The sequence below is a fragment of the Choristoneura fumiferana genome, chromosome 27 (assembly GCF_025370935.1).
Source record: "Choristoneura fumiferana chromosome 27, NRCan_CFum_1, whole genome shotgun sequence".
Taxonomy (NCBI): Eukaryota; Metazoa; Arthropoda; class Insecta; order Lepidoptera; family Tortricidae; genus Choristoneura; species Choristoneura fumiferana.
The window spans coordinates 7,646,359-7,659,341 of NC_133498.1; the positions used below are offsets into that span (position 1 = coordinate 7,646,359).

The 12,983-nt window shown below is 36.1% G+C and overlaps 3 protein-coding genes across 4 annotated transcripts in view; 2 read left to right on the plus strand and 1 right to left on the minus strand.

Moving 5' to 3' along the window:
• The window catches only part of Lasp (LIM and SH3 domain protein Lasp), a 44,302-nt gene extending 36,646 nt beyond the window's left edge, over positions 1-7,656 (plus strand). Inside the window, exons 5-7 of one of the 2 annotated variants that reach the window (XM_074108938.1) lie at positions 439-888; positions 1,677-1,822; positions 2,910-7,656. In XM_074108938.1, the coding sequence (XP_073965039.1) occupies positions 439-888; positions 1,677-1,822; positions 2,910-3,104 (791 nt within the window). In that variant the 3' untranslated portion in view covers positions 3,105-7,656. The remainder of the gene's footprint in view (positions 1-438; positions 889-1,676; positions 1,823-2,909) is intronic. The other variant, XM_074108939.1, reaches the window with a different exon arrangement.
• A 596-nt stretch (positions 7,657-8,252) lies between these two features.
• LOC141443607 (histone H2A-like) lies at positions 8,253-8,917 on the plus strand. The gene has a single exon (XM_074108940.1). It carries the CDS (start codon positions 8,253-8,255, stop codon positions 8,640-8,642), a length of 390 nt encoding a protein of 129 aa, XP_073965041.1. The 3' UTR covers positions 8,643-8,917.
• Positions 8,918-10,840: 1,923 nt separating this feature from the next.
• On the minus strand, positions 10,841-11,359 carry LOC141443248 (histone H3-like). The gene has a single exon (XM_074108457.1). The coding sequence runs from the start codon at positions 11,288-11,290 to the stop codon at positions 10,841-10,843; it is 450 nt and encodes a 149-aa protein (XP_073964558.1). The 5' UTR covers positions 11,291-11,359.
• Positions 11,360-12,983: the final 1,624 nt, after the last annotated feature.

The following is a 12,983-nucleotide window of genomic DNA, read 5'->3' on the forward strand; positions in this document are numbered from 1 at the left end:
TGCGTATATTTCCAAATGATTGTTTCGCATGGACGAACGATATTTTTTCTGAAACTGTAAACTATAGAAGGACTAGCTCTTGCCCGCGACTTCCTCCGCGTAGAAGTATGAATAGTTTACGTCTTATTCTCAAGACCTACCGAATATACACAAAAAAAAATCATAAAAATCGGTCAAGCCGTTTCGGTGGAGTTTGGTTACAAACATTGTGGCCCAAGAACTTTATATATTATCCTGTAGAACCCTATAAGTTAGGTTAGATTTCTACAATCCTGAAGTACTTAGTACTTACACTTAAAAAAAATGACAAATAGGAAATTAACTAATTAGTGGTCCATTACTGTCGCGATAATTAACAATTAAAATCATTATGGCTACTTATCCCTTTTGAGATTGGCATCATCACGTGTCTAATAACTTTCATCGCTTTAAATGTAGACGTGCCAACCGACAACTATCACCAACAACTAGAGAACTATGCTTCCGAGATGCTTCCCGTACCTCCGCCGCCGAAAACCCAAGTGTACCAGCCTCCCCCAGCGTACCAGAACCAAAACCCACCGTACCAAAACCAGGGGTATCAGAATCAGAACACGTCGTACCAGAATCAGAACACGTCGTACCAGAACTCGTACCAACCGCCCGTCCAGTACGATCACAGACCGAAATATGAGGAATATACGCAGCCGAAGTATGACGAGTATCAGCAGAATCAGTTCGCGTATGGTCAGTATCAACAGCCAGCCGCGAACTATGGCGTTGGGAGTCAGCAGAAGATTGGGAGGATCCAGGATTATGATCCATTGAGCGATGGGCCCAGGTCGGCGCCCAATACGCAAAGACCATCGGCTACCCTCATTTATAACAGCACCAGCGACGGCAAAAGAGGTTTGTTGCTTACCGTGCTTTTTTGGTGGGTGAAGGGAGCATAAATGTTTTTTTTTGGTGTTATTTTGAGATTTATGTCAATGAACAACTTTTTAAGTTTTTACATTCCGTCTGTGAGACGGTATGGCATGTGACGACACGAAAACATCGTTGGGAAACCTGCACAGGCCTGCGAAACAAATCAATGGTGTGCTTTGTCATCCTGAGTGGCCTGTGCTCTTTTTTGTTGTCTGGGTGAGCGGTTGGTTCCGAAAGAATGTGACGTCTCTCGATGAGAGCGGAACATAGATGTCGCTAGTGCTGCTGCATAAGTAGCGTAGTAGAAATAAGCAACCTGAGATATGTATGCATAGGAAAAATTCGTGTCTAGATTCCTGTCCAGCGGTGGTGTAGGGGTTATAGCACGCAGCACGGATTGCTGAGGACCTGGGTTCGATTCCCAGCGCTGGTCTCTTTTTCTGGTTTTTCTGTGCATCCATGTCTCAGTTTGTATTTTCGATATGGTTTCACGGGATACCCGTAAAAGTAACAAAATTTGGAGTTGAAATAAAAAATACAAAAAGACTCCAATAAACCAATCATAATGATGGTAGAAGCTTTGCTTTGTGTTACTAGGCCAATCGGTGTAACGACGATGATGATGATGATGACGTTAATGGTGATGATGATGATGATGACGGTAATGATGATGATGATGATGATGATGACGGCGATGATGATGATGATGACGGTAATGATGATTATAATGATGATGATGATGATCTACCAGTATCACTGTGTGTGTGCAGGAGCGCACCAGCAGGCGGCGCAGACGCGGCCGGTGGGGCGCGTGGCCGACCTGGACCCGCTCGCCGGAGAGAAGGCCGCGTACGCCAGTCCCGAACAGAACTACATGCAGGTCGTCATACCCAAACACTCGGCCGACGTCAAACAGGTAACTATACCACAATTACTGTTAAAATACAATGCAATAGTAGATTATTGGCGTGGTCTGGAAGTAGGAAATTGCTGGCTACGTATGAGAATTAAAACCGGTTAACTAAAACGAAGCCAGTAATTGCTATTCCAGCCGAGACTAAAACATATAAAGCTTTTCTCAAAAATGGTGAAGGAAAAAAACTAAATTAGAATAAACCTTTTCTCAACAAAATATATTATGACATTTTATTTTATTACAATAAATATTTTTTATTTTTTCCCGCCTTTTTTTCATTAAAAAAAACAGCAGGTGTATTTTTCCACCGAAAACACCACAAGCTGTTTCAGATCCAATAATAAAAGTCTGGAGTTCCAACAAAATAACTGATAGCAGCCATTTAAGTTGGCTGTATACGACTTGTGCCAACATTTCCATGGCCGTTTCACTTTTTAAAAAGTTTGAGACTCAACAATAACAATTTATTGTCCAAATAAATATCAAACATGTTTATTTGGGCAAAAAACGGTACAATATAGAAAAAAAAATACGAAAATAAGACAAACGAAACATAGACCAGCAAATATGCCACTATTAAAATCAAATAATGTTTTTCCATCGTATTTTGTCGGAAACGTTCTTATTTATCTTGATTTCTCGACGACCAGACGACCAGACGACAGATGGCCTAGTGGTTAGAGAACCTGACTACGAAGCTTGAGGTCCCGGGTTCGATTCCCGTGTCGGGGCAGATATTTGTATGAAAAATACGAATGTTTGTTCTCGGGTCTTGGGTGTTTAATATGTATTTAAGTATGTATCTATCTATATAATTATATTTATCCGTTGCTTAGTACCCATAACCCAAGCTTTGCTAAGCTTACTTTGAGACTAGGTCAATTGGTGTGAATTGTCCCGTGATATTTATTTATTTATTTATTTATTTATTCTCGACTAGCTTACTGAAGTTTATAGAAGCTAATTGAGAAAATAAGTTAAATACGAATATCGGACATAATACGATGGAAAAACATTATTCAAAAAAACTGCGCTGTAGATAAAGTCTCTTCAAAACTTTACTTAGTGAAATTTCTTTAATTTACAGAAAGTATACGTGGCCATGTACGATTACGAAGCGAACGACAGCGACGAAGTGTCCTTCCGCGAGGGCGACTTCATCTGCAACGTGACGGCCATCGACGAAGGCTGGATGACGGGCCAGGTGCTCCGTACGGGCCGCACCGGCATGCTGCCCGCCAACTATGTAGACCTGGCCCCCGCCGGGACCTACACGCACTAGATAATACCCTGTATACAATACTGTACGCATTGGCCTGCATTGGGTCGATGTTATGGTAGGCAGTGGGTAGTTTATGCAGCAGTAGCGCTGCCTACCCTGCTACCTACTCAATGCACGCCATAGACCATACGTTATATGCTGTATACAATGCTATACATTATATGCTGTATACATCAGCTGTTCTTAATCTTTTTGGCTGGCGACCCGAAGTAGAAGAATAATTGAAGACCTGACCCTAAAACTACTGCTGAAACTGAGGTCGTTATAAAATGTTAAAAAAAAATTTTTTTGCTCATCCTTTACCGCCCGCTACTCAAATTCGGGTTGCGAGCTGAGGTTAAGAAACGCTGCTGTACATTATTATACTGTATACAATACAACTTAGCATCTTCAAATTATTTCAGAATATTTCTGGAGATTGTTGGAATTCGACTGAACATCCTTGTAAATGTTTACGGTGTTTTTTAGTTGTGTTGTGTTCAAATGCTTTCATACATTGGTCTATGTTCGAAGTGTACGGCGTCAAAGAAGTGACTACACTTTGTATAATTAACACCGATGAAAAACTTTTACAGGGGCGTTCGGTCAAACTAACCCAATAACCTCCTGGAATTTTCCGGAAGAATTTAAAGACTCCCTGTATAACTTCCAATACAATACCAACTACAAGATGATTCTGTAGACGTGGTTAGGATCAACCCGACATAACTCAGTTAATGTATACAAATCTATGATCACCATATTAGCAAACACTCACATTATTATCTTTTAAAGATCATTACTGAACTGTTAACCTACATCGCACATGACGGAAAAAACAAAAGGAAATTAATCTTACTAATAACTGACGAAACGCTGGTGTATAATTGACAGAGTTGGTTGAGTTTGTCATAGTCACGTCTCTAGAATCTCGCTGTATACACACATCATGTTGGAGTTGGAAGTAGGAAGAGTGTACATACCTATACTAAATTACACTCCGTATACAGCATACCTTAACTTGAAATACAAATAAAACTGAAACTAGATTTTCATGTAATCGACAAGTAAAAAATTGTTTAATGTATTTATTTCAAAATGATAGAGCAAGTGGTTTCGGAAATAATGGACGGTAAATTTTCGTCTGTTTTATTGAATAACTTTTACGTTTGTTGATTGTTGCAGTCAGTATACAAAACTTTTTACTTTAATTCAAGATTGGCTCCCAAATTCAAAAATGTATAAATATTTCAATTTACTTGGTTCAGTAGATCCGGAGCAAATTTGCTCGGACAGACGGACAGAGATACGGACATTAGTGGTTATGTAGGAGGTTCTGTTTTGTCACTGTCACATAAAATGTTACTTTTAACTAACTTTACAAAGAAAAATGTAATGTAATAAAAACCATTTAATATCCCTTAAAACGTATCACAAACAGAAGTTTAACTATAAATAATAGCTGGAAAATATCAATAAATTGTGAATATATTGACTCGCTTTTTCTGATAACTAAACTACACGAGGTTGTATCTTCTAGAGCAATATTTTTATATAATAATTATGTAAAATACATATCTTTTTACCTATTTTTTAAGCATAAGTAAACAATTTCATTATGAAAATATACTACTCAAAAGAATATAGGCCACTTGAATTTTACTGGTAAAAAGAAATTAAAAATATGTTTGCGTTTTTACTAATTGAATACATTTGATTGAATGAAAAGTATTTGTATTGTGTTATGTTGTACTAATAAAACCAATTTAGTCAAAGAATGTTACAAAGAACTAGAGTTTACCCGCGTACTAATAAAACCATTTTAGACAAAGAATGTTATAAAGAATTATATTTATTAGTATTTCCGTTTCACCAGTGAAGTTCACGAGGCCCTTATTTTCTTTTGAGCAGTATACTTGCTTTATGAATACTTAAGCAAAACGCGTTAAGTATCTTATTTGCTAGTTAGGAAAAAGCTTAAAATTTATATGAAATTCACTAAACAAGCTTTAAATTTGTGATTGCGATTTATTCATTAATTTACAAATATTTTTGAAAAACTTACTTTGTAACAAAAGTTTTACATTTTCACATATTTTGATTCAAATTTCTGATACAAAGTACCAGTTGTTACACTTATATCAAAATAGTTATATGTATACTGGAGTGCATGTTTCAAAAATTAACAATAGAAAATATGATCTATAAACTTTAGAACATTACAAAAAACTCGTTTTAACTTACATGTTCAATAATGTGCCAACGCCAATATTGTATCTCGAGCAATCTAAAAAGTAATTTGGATAATTATCTGTTCTTAAAATTATGTAAATTACATATTATGAAGTAGATTTTGTACTAATCGCTTTGAGGTATTTGTAGCTTACTGAAAACCACGTTATAACTGTAAATAAAGATGTTCTAGATATATACTATGGTGTGAAGGACCATATAATTTTATATGCATTTTCAAATTTGATATGAAAATTACAAAATCGTAGTTTGTAACGCTATTTCATTTTGACATCAACTTTTATACGGTACGGCTACGGTAATTGACTACATTTTATTCATTTCGTAAATCAACGCTAGACAATGCGTGTGATAAAAATCGAACGAAAATAATATTTTTATGCTACCATGCTCGTAGATGCTACCTTTACATACATATAGCAGAAAATAAATAGAAATAGAAATCATTTATTCATGACAAAGTAGCGTAGCTTAAAATAAATTTAAAGAAAGTTGTATGTCAGAGCTATAAAAGATTTAAATTCAAAATTCGACGGAGATAAAAAATACTAACGTCACTCATAAGTAGCGCGATGCCTACTTGAAAAAAAGAAAAAGCGTTATAAGAAGAGTTTTTTTTTTATTAAAAAATCAGCTATTGACGATTTGCTTTTTTCCCTATTTTCATGACATATCCTAGTTTTCATAATAATATACAGGATATATGTCAAATACCGCATCATCACTGTTTTTCAACCGTAAACTTAGATTTATTTATTTTCTGTCCATTTTCAACCAGAGGTTACAGCATCCATCCCTTTCACATGGTTTAAAAACGATTCAATGCTGTATGATCACAAAACTAACGTACCGTAAAGGCCGTTTAAAAGGCATAGTTTATTTTTTCAACAATAAAATAAAATTAGCTTACTATAAAAGTTGCTGTCACAATTGAAAAAACGGTACATTATAATTCCTTAGAGTTTTAAAGTATTTTTATCAAAATCATCGCATTTAAAAATTTTAGGCACTGATTTATAACGAACATTGTAATTTTGCATTTTTTTTAATACATTCCGCGTTTTAAAATGGCTTATTTATTTTGGTCACCATTTTAATAACACTTTTAAGTACATTTCGCTATTTAAGTAAATATATTTGTATTCTTTTAGCTGTTCTTTACTGAATTAATTTTAATTGTCTTGTTTTTGACCAATATAAGTAAGCCGCATAGATTAAATTTTTAGTATGCCAATAGCTTTTATTTTTAATTTTAGGAAAGTACCTACTTACTAGATCACTGTTATAGCACAGTTAACTTAAGTTAATATTTTATTTATTGTCTTTTTAACCAAAATCACGCTATAATAGATAATACTTTGTATAAAAATGGCCAGACATTTATAATATATTTTTTATACTAGTATAAGATTCGATTTCCAATAAATTGTAATTTTTTACGTGTATAGTAAAAAAGATAAAGGTATCCCGTAGAAGTTTTTAATTTCAAAGTACGGCCATTTATTTACCATTTATGTACAAAAATTACGAAAGAAAAATAAAACTTATTCTAAGCCTATATAAGCCGTAAGATAGTGTCATTTCCTGTAAATGTCGCAAAGGGGTCGTCCATAAATACTAACGTCACACATTTAGGGGGGGGCTTGTGACAGGCAGGAACAAAATAATTGCGATTTTCATGGCAGTACGTGTGAAGGGGTTAAAAATGGTCAAAATAAGTGACGAACTTTGTGGACGGCCCAAAAGAACTCGTTTACCGAGTAGTAAGTATAGGTTCATAAAAGTATTCTGTTTGGGTGTAGCGACTCAAAGGCGGAAACTTACATACTATTAAAACGCGACGCCACGCCACGTCGTCCGACGCATGTTTCTATCTGCACCTGATCATAATAAATATATGGGACTGATTAGTACAGACTCGCGTTGCAGGGTGTGTGCAAGCGTAGCGTGGCGTCGACTTTTAAATACCAGTACCTGGGCTACCGAGCTTTGCTCGGACTAAAACTCGATAGTAAGCGTTTCCCAGATATAAGACCTAACTAGATCGATTTGTCATCCCCGAAAACCCCATATACCAAATTTCATCGAAATCGTTGGAGCCGTTTCCGAGATTCTGTAAATATATATATATACATACAAGAATTGCTCGTTTAAAGGTATTAGATAGATGTCGACACCTCATCTTAACGAATGGTCTATACAAAGTGTTATAAGTTATGCGTTTATTCGCGTAGCCGACGACATCACGTTTAGGGCAGTATTAATAACCTCCAATGTTACATACAGTGCCTTTGTAATATTATATTTTTTTAAACAGCTACATGTATTTTTTATTTACTGAAACCCCTTAACAGTTTCATTTAAATTGACAAGAAAGAAAGAAAGAATACATTTATTTACAAAAATTCGGCACAACAAACAAAATAATTATAGCTAAAGAAAAACAGAAAACCTTAGGTAGGTATATATTAAACAGGAAGAAAGAGGAACAACAACAATACTGAATCATGTACTACTGGTATCATATAATTCCATACAAAATCATAGCGAAATTGATTAAGAAGAGGTCCCACTTTTGGTACACGATTCGACTGTACCATTAGAGCGCGATTTCACGTTTAATACATTTCATCAAGAGAGTGCAAATGCTCGTAAAAAACGGAATGAATTTTGACTAAAAAATACACTACCTTCCTCATCAATAACATCTCAATTAAACAAACCACGGTTGGACTACAAATACGCAGTACTAACTACCTGAGTAGGTATTTTTAACCAGTTACAAAACTAATCAAAATTGAGGGTATATTTCAAATCTCAATCTCTCCTCTCATTGGCGCATCGTCCTCCCCTGGCCTGTGCACCCACTAACTCTCAATCGAAAACGGCTCAACTCCCGCACAGAAACCTAGACACATGATCACAATGGACGGCCGCGGCCAGATAGTAAGAAAGAAAAACAAGACGCGCTCTTCCCGCGCCGGCGTTATCTTCCCAGTTGGGAGAATCCATCGGATCCTGAAGAATGGAAACTACGCTCGGAAAGTCGGTGTCGGTGCAGCAGTGTACCTAGCAGGCGTTGCCGAATATTTAGCCGCTGAAATGCTAGAGCTAGCGGCGAATGCGGCTCATGAGAACGAAAGGAGCAGAGTGGCACCGAGGCATATCCTTCTAGCTGTCAAAAACGACGAAGAATTGAAGAGGCTGCTAAGTGGTGTGGTTATTTGTGAGGGTGGGGTGTTACCTTCTATACGTCAGGAATTGTTGCCGAAGAAGACTATCAAAACTAAGGAAGGTGAAGCTTGAGCTATTGACTGCTTCGTTTGGCGACGAAGTCACGTTATGGTGGTGGAAAGACAAGTTTCTCATGGAACATAGACTCAAAGGCTGATTCCAGACTTTGCTAATCGTTCTAAGCATCTAGACGGAAAGCTATTTATTACCAGCGGATGAAGTTTTGAAAATTATTTGTGTTAAGTGATAATTTGATTACTCATGATTGAAATGATTGATTTTGCATTATATTAAAAGATTATTTATTATAGTAGGAATTCAAAGACCAAGTCCTTCTCAGGGCTAAATATCTTTGTTTTTTTAAACAAGAACGTCTAATATTTATTAATCTTCTGATATATAGGTAAAATTCTCGGGTTAAAAATGTTTTGTGACCAAACTCGTTCTAAACGGCTTGACCGATTTTTGTTTTTTTTTTTGTGTATATTCGGTAGGTCTGGGAATAGGATGTAAACTATTTTTCATACTTCGACACGGACGGAGTCGTGAGCAACAGCTAGCTGTTACAATTAGCTGTAACGTGTTACAATATACCAGCTGTTTGGGAATTCCTCTGTGTCCCGTGGGAGTTTTGGACTATCCCGTAATAAATAAATTTAATTATGTTAATCGGGGTTAATGTACCTACCTATGTAGCATTAGTGAAAGAAAGAGTTTTAAAATCTGTTAATAAGTAGGTAGTTGGTTAATACGAAAAGCCGTGGTGGCCTAGTGGTTTGACCTATGGCCTCTCAAACAGGATCGTGGGTTCAAATTCGGACTCGTACCTTGAGTTTTTCGGAATTCATGTGCGAAATTAGGTACATTTGTAATTTACCACGCGCTTTACGGTGAAGGAAAACATTCAATGATGTGTGTGAAGTTACCAATCCACACTGGGCTGGCGTGGGAACTACGGCTAATGACCTCTCACTCTGTGGGGAGGCCTGTGCCCAGCAGTAGGCCGTTTATTATCCCATTCGGCGTCGAGACCCTTGGTCCGTGGGGTCCTAGGGCGTTTTGAAGATTTATAAAGAAATCTTAACTACGAGGTTAGTAGGTATGTACGACGTCACAAGAGAGAATAGCTGGCAGTTTCGGACGAAGAATTAACTTAGCTATACAGCTGCCCGCATCTTCGGAATAGAAGCTTTTTTGTTCATTTATGAAGGTACTTTTAGTGTAGGATAAATTCAAGTGTTAATTATATACTTAAATAGTTATATAATTTCCATGAAGCATACAATCATCTTCATTAGGTAGGTATAAAAGATACATGTACCTACTTATAGATAATTTAACTTGAAATAAATAAATGACGAAGTTAGCTTTTTAAAGCTACCTACCCTGCCTTCAAGCTAATTCTTAATATGTTGAAATAAAAATAACATTTCTGGTCTGTATAGTATTCTTCATCAATCATCATCAAGTTCAGTAATTGCTTGTTAATCTTGTAAGTTAATTTTGATTCACTTCCATGGTCGAATTGATTTTAATATTTTTGGTATACAGGTGGACTGTAATGCCACCCTGAAGGGAAAGTACCTACTCTTAATACTGTAGATAGAAAATTTCACTCAAAGAAAACCTTCCTTTATTTTTGAAAGGAAAGAAAACTGCATTTAATGATTTTCGAAAATTAGCTTGCCACACCCGGGAATCGAACCGACTAAAATCTGTAAAAATTACATCCTGTACTTTATTGCATCGATCGTTAAGGTCTATTATAAGGATGAAATCTCTACCAAACTTGATAAATTAAATGAAAGGAAAACCATGAAATCTTGAATTATTTTAATTATCTGTGAAAAATTCTACTGTCTGTCTATCACGCTTCATGAGATACAGCAGGTGACGGAAGGACAGCGAAGTCTTAGTAATAAGGTTTCCGTTTTTACCCTTTGGGCACGGAACGGAACCCTAAAAAGTACAGTCAGAAAAACTTGTATCAAAAATAGTCTTTTTTTATCAAATAGGTACTTAAGTAACATAAAACTTGAAATTAATTATCCAAGATTCTGTTTGACAAAATCGCAATTAGGTACTCGATTAATTAAGTAGGTACGTAAGCCTTTCAAGTAGCATTAACCAAGACCCCACAAACTCGAGCCACAAAGGCACTAACGGTCTGCTCCTCTCCTCAGTAGTTCCAAAACTTTAAATTGACGTCAGAAGAAACAGTCGGCTTCAGCCCTCAAAAGAGCTTTGTCAAAGATTCACTTCTTAAATACCTAAGCATAATTATTTCCAATACTTAAAACTAACTTAAAAACTAAGACCTCGCCCGCACTCCGCCTCGCCAACTGCATGTCTTTAGGCATGATGGTGACCCTCCTGGCGTGGATAGCACACAAGTTCGTATCCTCGAAGAGGGCCACTAGATACGCTTCACTTGCCTCCTGCAAGGCGGAAACCGCAGAACTTTGGAAGCGTAAGTCAGCTTTGAATTCCTGGGCGATCTCACGCACCAATCGTTGGAAGGGTAGCTTACGGATTAGTAATTCTGTACTCTTCTGATACCGTCTTATTTCTCGCAGGGCGACGGTGCCGGGGCGGTACCGGTGAGGTTTCTTCACACCACCAGTTGCTGGCGCACTTTTTCTTGCCGCTTTTGTGGCCAATTGTTTTCTAGGCGCTTTGCCGCCCGTCGATTTTCTTGCGGTTTGTTTCGTGCGAGCCATCTTTATATAAATAACCTTAACTTTAATGTCTGTATATCTAACTTAATACTACTGTTTTACTTTGTGCGGAGTGACGCAGTGGCCTGCTTTATATAGGAACGCGGCATCCCATATTGTCTGAGTTTGTTTAATTGCGGGTAGTTTGGAAATTGTGTGGGTTTAACTACCCGAAATTTTAAGAAAAAGTTTACCGTTATTCGTGCAGGTAGATTTATTTATAGTACCTACAGTTTTGATTAAACGTAAAAGTACGTTCATTTCAAAATTCAAAGTAATAGTCGCATCGCAAGCAGTGTTTTCCCTGCATTTTATTAGGAGGCAAGAAAACAAATGTACTATGCAACTGTTGTATTTATTTTTTGTACAATAAAGAGTATAAACAAACAAGACTTAGCTGCCGGGAGGGGTGAGGGAAATCCGAGGGATACGCCTTTGCCCAGCCGTGGGACTTAGACAATGGCTTAAAAATACTTACTAAACAAAGTTTTGCTGTCGTACATTTTAAATCTTCATTTTCCCATTAATCAAAACTAGTGTTTACCCGCTGCTTCGCATACGTAACTCATTAGATCCAGTAGCTGAATTGAAATTTCGGGGTTTTTTAAATATTCCCGTGTGAATTCCCGAAAATTAAATCGTCGATTTCATTGACGTTACATTAAAAACAATCATGTCAAATTTCATGACAATAAGCCCAGCGGTTGTTGATTCGAGATTTTATCCCTATCCCGTGGGAACATCGGGATAAAAAGTAGCCTATGTATTATTCCTGACGTCCAGCTACCTACATACCAAATTACCTACATAACTCTAAGTCCAGCAGTTGTTATTTAGAGATTTTATCCCTATCCCGTTGGAATATCAGGATAAAAATTATCCTATGTTTTAATCCAGGTTTTAAACTAACTTTTCGCCAAATTTCATCCAAATCCGTTCAGCCGTTTCAGCGTGAAGAAGTAACAAACATACTCACTCACTCACAAACTTTCACCTTTATAATATTAGTATGATACAATTTCATTTCAATACAAGCTTTTTGCTAACGGTGAGTAGGTAACTATTGTATTGTTATTGCAACTATAAATATAACAAATCGCAAGCCAATCCGAACTCAAAGGCCATGGGCGAAAAAAAATTGTATCTTAACTATAACGAATTTGTTAGTTTCTAGTAAACCTTAGGTCGAATACCTAATTTAAATTAAATTAAAAAATTAAAATTATTTATTTTCAACTTTTGTTTTAAAACTAGTGTTGAATCCTCCTTTTAAGTGAAGCACTTGTATTAGGAGGGATTCGCTCTTTCATACAAGTTGTTACAAAGTCAAAAATAATAGCTAATAACTAATAATAGTTTATGCAACTGTTACAAAGCAGTTTAATAAAATAACCTACACAGTATACATATTAAGTAACAAACAAAATTGTTTTACCTTACTACTTAAGGCAACAAATCTTAATAAATGAAAGCTTAAGAAAATCAAGAATTTAATAAGTACCTATTAATATTTTTCAATCTACATAGAAAAGTATTTACATTTATTTGCAAATGTGGGTAAAAAAGACATAAGTTATCGGGTAAACGGTATGGATGGTACTTTCGTATTTTAATTCAATTAAATTAAATTTTAAATTATATCGATAGGAATACCGATGATTCCCTCAATGTTCAAAGGTTAAAAAAGAAAAAAGAT